Raw genomic sequence first — 15,602 nt, 5'->3', positions numbered from 1 at the left:
CGTCATGCCTGGCTAATTTTTGTATTTTTGTAGAGACAGGGTTTCACCATGTTGGGCAGGCTGGTCTTGAACTCCTGATCTCAGGTGATCCGCTCACCTCAACCCCCCCGAAGTGCTGGGATTACAGGCGTGAGCCACTGTGCCTGGCCAAAAATGGAAATTGGCTTTCAGTTAAGGTTAATCCCTAGCAGTTAACAGCGGGGCTTGGAGTATGGACTCAGCTCACCTATTTATTATGTTTGAGGGATCTGCATGTTTTTCACTGTTAGATTTGTTTACAAAGTTATTTCGGTACCTCTGCATATCTTTAAAGAAGAAAATAGTCCAGAAAGCAGGTTTTTGAAAAAGAAAAACATCTAAATATAGTTAAGTGTTTATCTCACTAATCTTTACCTGTCATTATTTAACCTAGTTCTGGTTTTACTCTCATATTTGAATTAACTATTTTTCTTTTTTTGATAATTAAGCAAATTTCAAATCCAAATGGATTTATTCCCCTCTTCCCATACAACTTACGAATTCAGACGGGGTTGGAGGAAACGGCTCTTTTGGCTGCTTAAGCTCCCCTTTCTGCTTCCGTGTGTTTTTGTCTAACAGCCAATGCTATTTTTACTTGATAGGTTAAGTTAACATAAATAAAAGGGCAGTCTTAGTATTCCCTCTTGCTTTTTTGTTCCTGGCTTTCCTGTATTGCCATCCATGAGAATAAGCTAAGAAGTCTTTTATCTTTAATGTACAATACGTGGTTTATATGTGAAACACTGTAATGACTTTTTTCTCCATCAGAAATTATTCTTAGCGTCTTTAGGTGTTCCAACTAACAGCTTCATTTTCAGAAGAATTACCACATGCTATATAGTCCTTAGAATGTATCACTAATTTATATAGTTACTCAGTTTCCTCAACAACATTGGGCCATGGTTAATAAAATAGGTTTAGATAGAAGCTATTTCGAGTTCAAAACTCTACATATAGGATATGCATATATCCTTTTCTCTCAAAGAGAGTATTATTGAAGTTCCTCTTAAGCAGAACTTAATGAGGCTTAAAGTTATGAAATGCCTTATCTAATCAGAGAGTAGATATTATTACTATTCATATTACCTACTATATATGAAAGATGAAATGCTCAGCAGGAAAGCTGGAGTTACTAGGCTGAAGTGTTTTGTGCCTAACATTTATTTATTAAAGAGGGAAGTGCTAAGAAATGTTTAAAAGTTAATCTTTCCAATTTCTAGGAGGCTAATTCTTATTGTTAATTTATTTCAGTGCCAAACCAACTGACTTTGATTTCTTAAAAGTTATTGGAAAAGGCAGCTTTGGCAAGGTAAGAGTGTTTTGTGAGGTTTTTGTTTGGTTTTTGTTTTTGTTTTTTTTCTAGAGACAGCGTCTCACTCTGCTGTCCAGGCTGGACTGTAGTGGTGCAATCATAGCACACATGAACTCTTGGGTTCAAGCCATCCTCCCTCCTCAGCCTCCCGAGTGGCTGGGACTATACTCATACACCACCACGCCCAGCTAATTTTTTCACTCTTTTGTAGACAAGGCCTTGTTCTCTTGCCCAGGCTGGTCTCAAATTTCTTTCCTTAAGTGATCCTCCCATCCTTGACCTCCCAAAGTGCTGGGATTACAGATGTGAGCTACCATCCCCAGCCTAAAGTGTTTTTATTTTCTCATTCAGTAAATAAGTACTTAAGGAATTCATGCTTTATGGGTGGGAGCCACAGGACTTTTTGGCTTGTAGGAAATGGAATTAAGATACTTTCCCCACCCTCAAAATACTAACAATAATTAGGGAGAAAAGGCATCTACTCAAATTCTATAATAAAATTCACTTATTCAGAAGGTATTTACCCTTCTGGACCCTGGTTAGAAAATTACAGAATTTCTAACCAGGTAGTGACATGGTTACTACCTTTGTGGTGCTTACAATCTAGGGTTGGGGGAATAGTCAATTAAAAATATTCAGTCAAGTAAATAAGTACAAATAATAATAGCAGTGCAGGAAATGAAGAATAGGGTGAAATGACAAAGGACAATAGGCAGCTGAGGGAAGATTCCCACTTACATAGCTTTTCAGAAGACGTGCTATTTAAGCCAAAGTAGGAAAGACCAAAAGGAGCAGCTGTGTAAATAACAGTTTGAGAAGGAAATGAATGTGTAAAGACCCTGCTTATTTTTTTACGGTGTCAGATGAGTCATGTAATTTGACAGTATAGCCATACCAAGGAAGGATAATCACTTAAGGCCAGGGTTAACAGGAAAGCATCATAGATGAAGTTATCAGAATCATCAAATATATTTAAGTGCTTTTTTGCACCGTACTTCAGTCTTTAGTAAAAATGGAATATGTAAGTGTTTAATCATATTTTGCTGTATTTGTAGCTTTTGGTAACTCCAGTTTGTTTTCTGAGTTTCCTTAAGACTAGCAACTGTGGCTATGCGATTAAACCCATTTATGTTTATTCACTCAGTAAATACATATTATCTGCTACATGCTGAGTATTGTGCTAGTATAAGCAATAGAAAGTTAGAAATGAATCCTGCTCTCTAAATCCCCAAAATTCTATTGGAATGCTAGAGATAGTTCTCATTAAGAAAAAAAATTATCTGTCTTTAAAAACAAAATTCTGTCATTAAAAACAAAAGCATTGTGGCACATACCTGTAATCCCAGCTACTCAGGAGCCTGAGGCAGGAAGATCACTTGAGTTCGGGAGTCCAAGACCAGCCTGGGCAACATAGAAAGACCCCATCTCAAAAAAAAAAAAAAAAAAAAAAGGGCATTATCTTTTCAAAACTTAATGTTTAGATCTAGAGTCTTACCAGGATTTGGTTCTTGCATATAATGGGAGGCATAGCATCACAGTTCATTTTTGTCCATGTGGATAATCAGCTGATCCTATACAGTTTATAAAAACTTTTTTTTGCCATCTGATGGGCCACCTGATCTCCAGGGCCACCTTATGTATCCACTATTTATACCTTCACAGACCTGTTTTTAGTTTTTTGTTTTTTGTTTTTTTTTTTTTTTGGAGACAGAGTATCACTTCGTCACCCAGCCTGGAGTGCAGAGTGCAATGGTGCTACCTCCACTCACTGCAGCCTCTGCCTCCCAGCTTCACGCGATTCTCCTGCCTCAGCCTTCCGAGTAGCTGGGATTTCAGGCACACACCACCATGTCTGGCTAATTTTTGTATTTTTAGTGGGGACGGGGTTTTACCACATTGGCCAAGCTGGTCTTGAACTTCTGACCTCAAGTGATCTGCCTGACTCAGTCTCCCAAAGTGCTGGGATTAGAGGCATGAGCCACTGAGCCCACCCTCTTTTTAGATTTTAAGTTTTGTATTTCTGTTTCTAGATTGCATTTCTTTTCATTTTCTGTTCATTGGCCTATCTGTTTATCCTGACACCAGTACCACATTGTTGTGACACCTGTAGCTTGATATGCAACAGAATTAAGTCCTCCCTTCTTGTTCTTCAAGAGACTATCCTTAGCCCTTTGCATATCAATATAAATTTCAGAATCAGCATATCAATTTCTGCAAAAATTCTATTTGAATTTTATTGGGATGGCAATGACTCTGTAGATCAATTTGGGAAGAATTATCATCTTTACAATATTGTGTTGTCAGATCCGTGACCGTGCTATATTACTTTGTTAATGTAGCTCATCTTTAATTTTTCCCAATAATATTTTATGGTACTCTGTTTAGAATTTTTGCATATCTCTAATTAGATTTATTCCTAGGTGGGGTTTTTTTTTTTTTTTGGAGACAGAGTTCTGCTCTTGTTGCCCAGGCTGGAGTGCAGTAGCACAGTCTCGGCTCGCTGGAACCTCCACCTCCTGGGTTCAAGTCATTCTACTGCTCCCGAGTAGCTGGGATTACAGGCACATGCCACCACGCTCTGCTAATTTTGTTTTTTTTTTTTTTTTTTTTTTTTTTTTGAGACGGAGTCTAGCTCTGTTGCCCAGGCTGGAGTGCAGTGGCCGGATCTCAGCTCACTGCAAGCCCCGCCTCCCGGGTTCACGCCATTCTCCTGCCTCAGCCTCCCGAGTAGCTGGGACTACAGGCGCCCGCCACCTCGCCCGGCTAATTTTTTTTGTATTTTAGTAGAGACGGGGTTTCACCGTGTTAGCCAGGATGGTCTCGATCTCCTGAACTCGTGATCCGCCCGTCTCGGCCTCCCAAAGTGCTGGGATTACAGGCTTGAGCCACCGCGCCCAGCCAATTTTGTATTTTTAGTAGAGACAGGGTTTCTCCATATTGGTCAGGCTGGTCTGGAACTCCCAACCTCAGGTGATCTGCCCACCTCGGCCTCCCGAAGTGCTGGGATTACAGGCATGAGCCACCACGCCTGGTCAGGTGTTTTGGGTTTTTTTGCTGTTGAAAATTGGTGTTAATTCTTGAAGCTGAGTATATGCGTTACCTAAGACACATTGGTTCTACTCCCTAGTTACATATCCAACCGAAATGAATATCCACTAGGAAAGGTATATACAGGAATGCTTATAGCATCATTATTCATAAATAATCTATCAGCAAGAGAGTAGATACATTGTAGTGTGTCATTTAATGGAATATTCTGCATAACACAGAAAATATGAGAACTATGCTATATGCCACGATGTTAATGAATATTTCATATAATTTAGAGTAAAAGAATTAAGACAGACAACTTTCCATATGATTCTAATTACATGAAATTCAAAAAAGGGCAAAAGTTATCTGTGTTATTTCAAGTTGACATGGTAGTAGTTAGTTACCTTTGAGAAGGAGAAGGGTGAGTCGTGACTGGGATTTAGCAGAAGAGAGGCTTTAGGCTACTGGCAGGGGTTTTTTTTCTTTGAACTGCATACTGGTTACATAGCTGTATTCACTTTGTAACAATTTATTGAGCTGTAGTGATGAGTTTTTCTATATGTATGCTATGTTTAATAAAAAAATTAAAATCTTGCAAAATGATTAGAAACCAACAAAGTGCAATAAAACAAAAGAAGGCCAGGTGCGGTGGCTCACGCCTGTTATCCCAGCACTTTGTAAGGCTGAGGCAGGTGGATCGCTTGAGCCCAGGAGTTTGAGACCAGCCTGGATAACATGACAAAACCCCATCTCTACAAAAAATTGAAAAATTAGCCAGGTATGGTGGCACACGCCTGTAGTCCCAACTATTTGGGAGGCTGAGACGGGATGATCACCTGAGCCTTGGGAAGGTCGAGGCTGCAGTGAGTCAAAATTGTACCACTTCAAGATACTCTAGATTTCTTCAGATTCTTTAAAGCCTTCAGATTCTTTATAGTGGCTGCGACCCAGCCCACTATAGAAATCCATGGCACTTTTTCCTCTGAACTCTTGTGAATTTAAAACCTGTTAAGAAAAATCTCAGTATGAAAGAGTACATTTTGATTACCTAAAAAACATTTCCTTATCCTTGTTAATATAGCCATGAAGTTTATAATAGTATTTTCTACGGTCAGTATTCTCTCCTGAAAGTACAGGAGACTTCAGGATTCAGGGCTGGAGCACATGCGTGCACACACACACAAAGTTCTCAAGCAGTGTAGATTTGGGCACTTAAATTTAGTTTAAAAATCTCAAATATCAACACATTAAGTGACTAAGAAATGGTGCCTGACTACTTGATTTTTAAAACAAAAACATGATCTAGGTCCCTTATGGACTTCTTCTTTTTACAAAATTTAAGAAGTATTGATGTATTGACAAGTGAATTATTTCTATCAAAATTTGAAATTTCTAATAGTGTACACTAATGTTTAACTATAACAGGTTCTTCTTGCAAAACGGAAACTGGATGGAAAATTTTATGCTGTCAAAGTGTTACAGAAAAAAATAGTTCTCAACAGAAAAGAGGTAAAATAAAATAGCTGTTGCTTCTCCCAAGCCCATTTTCTCAATTAAGAGAGTTGTTTTCTAGTGTATAATACAATTGATCTTTTGCCTTTTTTCCAGCAAAAACATATTATGGCTGAACGTAATGTGCTCTTGAAAAATGTGAAACATCCATTTTTGGTTGGATTGCATTATTCCTTCCAAACAACTGAAAAGCTTTATTTTGTTCTGGATTTTGTTAATGGAGGGGAGGTGAGTTTTATAATGAGTTTTCTAATATTAATAGTTTAGAAAAATAGCATAAAGTCAAAGTTTTTCTTGTAAGTTTTAGAAGGACAGTATAAAATCAGTAGCTTTTTATAGCAATAATATTCAAGGTACTGGCTGAATACAATGCAGGATGTGGAGAATAGTAACACAGAGCTTTTAAGCATATGATATAGTTGAAAAGGTTCATAAAAGAACCTTGATATGAAGCTGCTGGCTTCATGGACAGGTTTGTCACTAAACTATACAGCAAGAATAACATATTGAAATATTAGAATAAAACGTGATTTGTAATTTAGGCAATTATCTCAACAGTTGCATACAAATATTACTCCAGGTTCTCATTTTCCAAGATATGCAAATTATCAATCAGATGCTATAGTCCTCTAATAAGGGGCTCTGTGGTGGTAGCTTGGCTCAGTGGTTTGCACCTTTAGTCTCAGCTGCTCAGGAGACTGAGGCAGGAGGATCACTTGAGCCCAGGAGTTTGAGGCTACAGTAAGCTATGATTGCACTGCAGCCTGGGTAACAGAATGAGACCCCGTATCTTTAAAAACACACACACACACAAACAAAAAAAGCTTTATGATAAAGTCTGTTTTGGAAATGTTTCATGTTATATCGTTTCTTGGTGTTTCACAGTATGCCTCAGCATGTTAAAGACTTTGAGAAATTCTGTCTTATACAAAGTCAGGATATCTTTTTTTTTTTTTTTTTTGAGACAGTCTCGCTCTGTCATCAGGCTGGAGTGCAGTGGTGTGATCACAGCTCACTGCAGCCTCAACCTCCTCAAATCCAAGAGAATTTTTTAAAACCATGCAGTCGGCCGGGTGCGGTGGCTCACGCCTGTAATGCCAGCACTTTGGGAGGCTGAGGCGGGTGGATAACGAGGTCAGGAGATTGAGACCATCCTGGCTAACATGGTGAAAACCTGTCTCTACTAAAAATACAAAAAGTTAGCAGGGTGTGGTGGCGGGCGCCTGTAGTCCCAGCTACTCGGGAGGCTGAGGCAGGAGAATGGCGTGAACCCCGGGAGGTGGAACTTGCGGTGAGCCGAGATCGCACCAGTGCCCTCCAGCCTGGGCGACAGAGCAAGGCTCCGCCTCAAAAACAAACAAAAAAACCATGCAGTCCCCTTTTTTGTTTCAACCAATCTCTTAAGTATTATGCAAAACTCTGATTCAGATGGATATTGAAATACACTTTGGGAAATGCTGCTATTATAATAATTACAATAATAACTTCCATTGAGTATTACTTAGTATCCATCACTCTGGCTCTTTGTACATATAATTTTACCTTCACAACAACTATAATAAGACTGACTGAGGCACAGAGAAACTAGGTAGCTTGTAGAAGTAATGTGGTAACTATCAGAGGCAGGGATTGAACTCAGGCAGCCTGATTCCAGGATCTAGGCAGCTGACTTCTCAACCTTCACACCTTTCTAATTTGTTTGGTCTTTGACCTGTGAATGTCTTAAAAATCATTGTAACTAATAGGTATTGTCATATCTTTACAAAGGGATCTTTCATCCCCCAATCTCAGAGCAGAAAATCACTGTTTCAAGATTACTGTAGTACATTTAACTGTAGAATAAAGGGAACTATAAGGAAAATGAGTTAATATTCTGCAAAACCAAAAGATGGTCAGACACACCTAGATCATTTTAGGGGAAGATTGTATAAAGAATGATTATTCACCTTTATACATCTATGACAAAAGTCCCTTAAGGCCAGGTGTGGTAGCTCAACACCTATAATCCCAGCACTCTAGGAGGCCAAGATGGGTGGATCGCTGGAGCCCAGGAGTTCAAGACCAGCCTGGGCAACATGGCGAAACCCTGTCTCTACAAAAAAATAACAAAAATTAGCCGGGCATGGTAGCATGCCTCTGTAGTCCTCAGGAGGGTGAGGTGGGAGGATTGTTTGAGCCCAGGATGTCACGGCTGCAGTGAGCCATGATCACACGACTGCACTCCAGCCTGGGTGACAGAACAAGACACTGTGTCCAAAAAAAAAAAAAATCCCTTAAGATTCTTCAGTGTGGAGGCAAGATTATGCATCTCTCAGGCATCCTGATTCGCTGATGCAGGTGACCCCGTATTGTTTTCACTTTGAAGGTTTTCATTTAATTTTGTGTGTGCCCGAGTGCTGACAGGTAAACAGAATTTATTGAGGCTTGGCACTTTGCAATTATTTTACATGCATTATGTCAGCAAATCACAACTCCTTCAGAAAACACTATTATGCCCATTTAATGAAATTTTCTTTCTTATTTATTTATTTATTTATTTATTTATTGAGATGGAGTCTCTCTGTCACCAGGCTGGAGTGCAGTGGTGCAATCTCAGCTCACTGCAAGCTCCGACATCCTGGTTCAAGCGATTCTCCTGCCTCAGCCTCCTGAGTAGCTGGGATTACAGGCATGTGCCATGACGCCGAGCTAATTTTTGTATTTTTAGTAGAGACAGGGTTTCGCCATGTTGGCCAGGATGGTGTCGAACTCCTGACCTCATGATCCGCCCGCCTCGGCCTCCCAAAGTGCTGGGATTACAGGCATGAGAGAACATACCTGGCCAAAATTTTCTTATTTATAAATAAGAAAGGTTAAATAACAGTCTCAATGTTACAGTGCTCTAGTAAGTGTCAGGCCCTGGATTTAACCTAGATATCTCAACTGCAGAGCCCATTCTTTTTTTTTTTTTTCTTTTGTGGTTTTTTTTTTGTTTTTGTTTTTTTTTAATTATACTTTAAGTTCTCGGGTACATGTGCATAACGTGCAGGTTTGTTACATATGTATACTTGTGCCATGTTGGTGTGCTGCACCCATCAACTCGTCAGCGCCCATCAGCTCGTCATTTACATCAGGTATATCTCCCAATGCAATCTTTCCCCCCTCCCCCCTCCCCAAACAGAGCCCATTCTTAAGTGCCACCTTGTGTCTTTGAAATGTTCATGAGAAGCATCTAGTGCAGGTGAGATCCCACTGCAAGCTCCCTGCTTTATGTGTGGTTTCTTTGTGCTCTTTTAGGGCTCTACTTCTGAGACTTTTTTGTACAGTGACTGCTCACTGGCAAAGATTGAAAGAGGTAGTCTTGTCATCTGAAAGATGCAAGATAATGAAAAAAGGAGAATAAAATACAATAGAATGCCAGGGTGGGTGGAGGAGAAATTGAGTGGGTAATAGGTAAACAAGGGTTAAAGATGAAGAGAAAAGTTAGAGGCAGGAGGAGTGTGGTTTGCATACATTAATACTCTTATTTTCTCCCAGTGTTCATACTTAGAAATTTTAACCTTGACATATGAATACTTAGCTTTGTATACTACCTCGTATCTTTTTCAGAGCAAAGTAGAATAAAAACAAGTAGGTTGTATGATACTTGGCAGAGAAGCAAGCCTCTCTGAGCCTCAGCTTCCTCATTGATTTTCTGCATCAAAGTCATTCAGTAAAGTCCACATAGGAGACATCAACATTGAGGTGGTGGTTAAAATCAACAGAATGGATCAAGTTACCTGGCAAGGGTATTTGGAGAAAAAATAACAGTGGACCGAGGGCAGAAACGCTGTCGTCCCTGCATTTTCCGAGGCCAGAAAGGAGCAGAGATGGAATTCACCAAGACTCAAGGAGAGATTTTTGTCTTAGAAGCCAAGGGACCCAGTGGAAACTTCCCCCAGGCAGTAACCTTAGTTAAAGGCCAGGTTATAAGAAATAAATTAAAAATTAGGAAGTATAAGAAATGAACTAGAGAGTCCGACTGCTGTTTAGCTGCAGCCAGTTGCTGCTGCTGTGAAGAGTAGGCCTAATGGTCCAGAGCTTACCTTTCTTTAAAAAAGAAATTAAAACCGTGAATTTTTACCCCTAAATTCCCAGTTTTTAATGTTACCAACTAATTCAGAGTTTCTGAAAAACAGTATTTGGCTCAAGTAAATTATATCTATGGAGATATATATTCATATGGTTATATTTGTTCTGCTGGGCACTAGTTTTTAATCTCTGAAGTGTTTGTTTTTTCAAATGGAAAACAGTCCAGAAAGGCCCTGTAAGATAATTACATGGCAATATCAAGATCATTGATCTTTATTGATAATCTTTTCCAGAGCAGTTGCCTGGAAGGGTGAGGACATTATTGCGTTGAGTAGTAAATGGGAGATGAGTGACATTAGCAAGGGTAAACAAAGACACGTGGTTAAAGAGAGAGAATGATTGTTAGGTGGGGACATGGATGAAGGGGAGTCACAGTTCTGTGCCTTGTTATGTTTTTAGCTCACGTTCAAAGTAACAAAGAACAATTCCTACCTTGTATTTACCAAATATATTTGTCTAATGCTATGTGTGAATGATCCTAACATTCTCTCTCTCCTACCCCTCAACCAATTTTACAGCTTTTTTTCCACTTACAAAGAGAACGGTCCTTTCCTGAGCACAGAGCTAGGTTTTATGCTGCTGAAATTGCTAGTGCATTGGGTTACTTACACTCCATCAAAATAGTATACAGGTACAATTTTTAAATATACTTGTAAAAATTATATATAACAGTATTTTATTTCGGTTTGTATTCAGTTTTGCTTTTCCTTCCTTTTAATTCGGTAGAGACTTGAAACCAGAAAATATTCTTTTGGATTCAGTAGTAAGTATTCTCTTTTAAAAATCTACTAGTTCTCAATTTTTGTTGTTGCTTTTATGCTTAGTGCAAAAAAAAGTCTCAGAGATTCTGTACTGTGTTATTTTATTTATATAACATTCTCAAAATGACAAAACTGTAGAGATGGAGAACAGATTAGTGGTTGACAGGGTCCAAGGGGATAGAGAGTGCAAAGATAAAGGAGTAGCATTAGGGAAGTTCCTTTGCAATGGAACAATTGTGTCTTGATTGTGGTGGTGATTACGTGAATCTATACATCTGTGTTGCGTAGAGCTAAGCACACACACAAAGCATGCATGTAAAAAGTGAAAACTGAATAAGGTTGACAGTCTGGTTAATAGTATTGTACCAATGACAATTTCCTCTGTATACTATTTTGCAATTTCATGTGGATCTATAATTATGTGAAAATAAAAGGATTTTTAAAACTGTTAATTTATTGGCTGGGTGTGGTAGCTCACACCTGTAATCTCAGAACTTTGGGAGGCCGAGGTGGGCGGATCACTTGAGGTCAGGAGTTCAAAATCAGCCTGGGCAACATGGCGAAATTAGCCAGGTGGCATGCACCTGTGGTCCCAGCTTCTCGGGAGACTGAGGCATGAGAATTGCTTGAACTCAGGAGGCAGAGGTCACAGTGAGCCAAGATCGCCCCGCTGCACTCCAGCCTGGGCGACAGAGTAAGACTCTGTTTCAAAAAAAAAAGAAAAACTTGCTGAAAAATTGTCAATTCCTATTTATGCACTGTTTTATCTTACCGCCCCTGTATTTGTCAGGGACATGTTGTCTTAACAGATTTTGGGCTTTGTAAAGAAGGAATTGCTATTTCTGACACCACTACCACATTTTGTGGGACACCAGAGGTAAGAAATATATCTCATTGTCATTCATATAATCATGTATAAAATGCAAATATGAATTACGGATTGCATATATGAATTTAAAATAAGAAAAGTAGAATAAAAACTGTCATTTCAGCTTCTAGCCAGCTGGAAATATCTGATAATCATGCCTTGATAGTTGGGTATTTTTAACTGTGATTGTTAGATACCGCAAGACCCTTTTGAATAATCCAACAAATATAAATTATGTTTATTTGTTTTTAATGTCAGAAGTTTACCTTAAACTTCCTTACACATTTAATTATATTTCTTTTTTTGTTTTTGTTCTAAAATAAATATTGTAGAAAATTATATTTCTAATCCTTTAAAAATCACAAATTAGTGGTGAAAGTGTTCTTTTTGTGAATATGTTAACAACATTGAATCACACACTTTAAATGGGTGAATTGTGTGGTATGTGACTATTTTAATAAAGCTGTTTTTCTTTTAAAAAATGAGCTAAAGCAAATATGGCAAAATATTAACACTTGACTATATCTCAGTTGCAGTTTATTGTTTTTTCTCATTTTTTTGTATGCTTGAAATCTTTTGTAATAAAATTAAGTGTTTACTTACCAGAAGAAAATAAAGCAGTGGATATGGAAAAAAAAATCACAAATCAGAATTTATTTACCAGACCATCCCATTTTCTAATCATGTTAGCTAGCAAAAATTATCTATTTGTGACAATAATGATAATCCTTACAAATCATATAAAACCTTTATTATTCATACTTCACACACAGAAACAAGTTTGATTTATTTTAAACTGTCCAAATTCCAAGGTATTTATAATGATTGTAGGTACCATGTAATATTTCATCTTTATCGTGGAGTACTTGCAAATACAATGTTGAAAATGTGTGAGAAAATGGCTTCTAATTGAGTTCAGAAACTTAATTAAAAGTATCTCTAAGTAACAAGTATTTACCTTGAAATGAGTTTTTCCTTCTTTTTTCTGTCTAACCCTGGTGCTTGTATATATTTATAACCATTCTGTTTTGGTTTATGTATGAAGAAACATTTTTTGTTATTGTATATTAATTGCATAGTTAAAATATTTTGGCATTTCTTTAGATCACATAAAAAAGCTTACGAGGAAATTACTTTCTTACATGTATTTCACATGGGAAGAGGTAATATATTTTGGAATGTAAAATTCAAGTTCACTATCTTAGATGTGTTAAGTTGTGATGAGTCTAAATTTCCTGCAAATTAAAATGTAAATAGACATTTACAACTTACACAAGTTTTCTAAATAATATGTTAGAGAATTGCTGTTATAATTCTCAAATGAGAATACAATTCATTGTTTTTTACTGAAAAGAAAAAAAAAAGGATTATAATTGCTACATTAACAATTCTTGCTAGGTGCTGTGGCTCATGCCTGTAATCCCAGCACTTTGGGAGACCAAAGTGGGCAGATTGTTTGAGCCCAGAAGTTCCAGACCACCTTGGGCAACATGGCTAAACCCCCGTCTCTATGAAAAATACAAAAAACTAACCAGGTGTGGTGGTGCATGCCTGTAGTCCCAGCTCCTTGGGAGGCTGAGGTGGGAGTATCACCTGAGCCCAGGAGGTCGAGGCTGCAGTGAGCTGTGATTGTGCCACTGCATTCCAGCTTGGGTGACAGAGTAAGATCCTGTCTCAAAAAAAAAAAAAAAAAAAAAATGTATTTAAGAGGAAAACATGAGTAATGACCAAATGAACTTCTAAAATAATCTTTGAAAGACTTTTCCCACAAATACCTACTTCACCTATTGAGAATTATAGAATCTACCTTCACTATACTCTTTTATTTATTTTAACTGTCTCACAGTTTCCGAGGAGAAATGCAGAATACATGTATTTTGAAGTGTCCTACGTGACGTTACCTAAGAACCACTGGTGTAGACTGAGAATACCCAACCCACTGGAAATCTAGATAATTTGGTTTTAGTATGATAGCAACAACTGAAATTTGTTAAATTTCTCAATTATTTATAAATTTTGTCTTGATTTGTTTACCAAGTTACTCTAATATTTTATTCTTTTCTATAGTATCTTGCACCTGAAGTAATTAGAAAACAGCCCTATGACAATACTGTGGATTGGTGGTGCCTTGGGGCTGTTCTGTATGAAATGCTGTATGGATTGGTATGTATTTCTTTATCTCTTTATTCCAATGTATTCTCATTGATTTGATTGTCTGTCTCTCTCCCGCCTTAAGAATCTCATGGACACTTAGATAACACTAACAGAGCAGTAATAGCCGGTTTAATGAACTCAAAACCACATTAGGAAAAAGTACAAAAAGAGGCTGGGCATGGTGCCTCACCCTGTAATCTGAGCACTATGGGAGGCCGAGGTGGGCAGACTTGAGGCCAGGAGTTTGAGACCAGCCTGGGGAACATGGCGAAATCCCAACTCTACTAAAAATACAAAAAATTATCTGGCTATGGTGGTGCATACTGTAGTCCCAGCTGCTTGGGAGGCGGAGGCCCAAGAATCGCTTGAACCCAGGAGGTAGAGTTTGCAGTGAGCCAAGATTGTACCAGTGCACTCCAGCCTAGGTGACAGAGGGAGATTCTGTCTCAAAAAAAAAAAAAGGACAAAAAAACCCCTTTTTATTTTGTTACCAGTTTTTTAAAATTAATATAATTGTTTCTCTGTTATACTAATAACTATTTCAGATGTTCTCACCCCCCTGGCGTTTTTAGAAATAGACACCTGGTTGTAATATTAAAATTATCTGATTCCATTCAGTTTACTCAAATATCACTCTAATTTTAAGATAATGAACAGAAAATGATTTTTGCATTTATCAATAAATTACTGTATTTCAGAAGATAAGGTCTTTTGGTTTTTGCCTTTTATTTTGTTTAATAGATTTAATTAATACACAGGTGCTCAGCTTTTCCCATCATTGAAGATCACTCTATTCCCATCCCTGAAAACACCATGTCTTAAAATTTTTCTTGAAAAAAAGTAATGTTTATGCAGTCAGTTTGCCCAGTTCTTATTTAGTTAAAGACACGTAGGCTGGCCAGAACTTCTGATTAACAAGAATAAAGTTTTTTCACTACATTGAGTTAATATTATTCCAACCCAAAGCAAACAGTGTTGGCATTTTAGTTAGCTCAAATAGCTTTATAAGAGTACATGTATGTTTTTCTGTAGGGTTTATGACATGTTTAGAACAGTTTCTAGACTCCCTTTGTGGTCCCCTAAGTGTCCAGCAGCCTTGTGCTGGGAACAATGTGCAAATCCCTGAAGCTGCTGCTACGTGTAGCGCTAATGTTAAATGCTGCTGTCAGCCAAGACCTGAGCTGAGTGTCTATTTGCTTTTCATTGAAAACTGTGGAGCTTACAGTGAAATTTAGAACATGAAGTACATTTCAGAGCATTTGTTTTATCTTGCTAGTTTCAAATGATAGATTCCTGTGAAAGCCAACATCATCTCTTCTTTGCCCTTGACTGTGACCTGCATGTCAAAAGATCTAGTTGTCTGGTTATGCTGCTGACTTAGAACATTGGAAAACCACTTTATACCTGATTTCCCTTTAAGCACTGTTTATTTGCCATCTTCATATTTCAGAATCCTTCTAATTTATTTAGAGGACTTTGAAAACATATCATTGCACATAAAATGCAGTTGATTCAAAAGAGGACATTTGAAACATATATTTTATTAATCAAACTTTTACTGATTGTTTTAAAATGAAGTTTTATTTTGGCCAGCAGCAGTGGCTCACGCCTGTAATCCCAGCACTTTGGTAGGCCAAGGCAGGCAGATCACCTTAGATCAAGACCAGCCTTGCCAACATGGCAAAACCTCATCTCTGCTAAAAATACAAAAATTAACCTGGCACAGTGGCGTGCCCCTATAATCCCAGATACTTGGGAGGCTGAGTCAGGGGAATCACTTGAACCGGGGAGGCGGAGGTTGCAGTGAGTGGTGATCATGCCACTGCATTCCAGC

At 38.1% G+C, this 15,602-nt stretch overlaps 1 protein-coding gene and 1 long non-coding RNA gene across 15 annotated transcripts in view; one reads left to right on the top strand and one right to left on the bottom strand.

The window, feature by feature from the left end:
• The window catches only part of LOC105482180 (uncharacterized), an 85,941-nt gene that overhangs the window by 36,818 nt on the left and 33,521 nt on the right, over positions 1-15,602 (bottom strand). Inside the window, exon 2 of the long non-coding RNA XR_987428.3 lies at positions 2,665-2,755. This is a non-coding gene — a long non-coding RNA (uncharacterized lncRNA). The remainder of the gene's footprint in view (positions 1-2,664; positions 2,756-15,602) is intronic.
• LOC105482178 (serum/glucocorticoid regulated kinase family member 3) overlaps positions 1-15,602 on the top strand; it is a 195,047-nt gene that overhangs the window by 160,721 nt on the left and 18,724 nt on the right. For all 14 annotated transcript variants that reach the window (XM_011742160.3, XM_011742165.2, XM_011742161.3 and 11 more), the window contains 7 exons: positions 1,270-1,327; positions 5,789-5,872; positions 5,972-6,103; positions 10,504-10,616; positions 10,712-10,748; positions 11,537-11,623; positions 13,682-13,777. In XM_011742160.3, the coding sequence (XP_011740462.1) occupies positions 1,270-1,327; positions 5,789-5,872; positions 5,972-6,103; positions 10,504-10,616; positions 10,712-10,748; positions 11,537-11,623; positions 13,682-13,777 (607 nt within the window). The remainder of the gene's footprint in view (positions 1-1,269; positions 1,328-5,788; positions 5,873-5,971; positions 6,104-10,503; positions 10,617-10,711; positions 10,749-11,536; positions 11,624-13,681; positions 13,778-15,602) is intronic.

This window comes from Macaca nemestrina, chromosome 8 (assembly GCF_043159975.1).
Source record: "Macaca nemestrina isolate mMacNem1 chromosome 8, mMacNem.hap1, whole genome shotgun sequence".
NCBI lineage: Eukaryota > Metazoa > Chordata > Mammalia > Primates > Cercopithecidae > Macaca > Macaca nemestrina.
The sequence above is the reverse complement of the archived record's forward strand: the minus strand, read 5'-3'. Positions and strand labels throughout refer to the sequence as shown.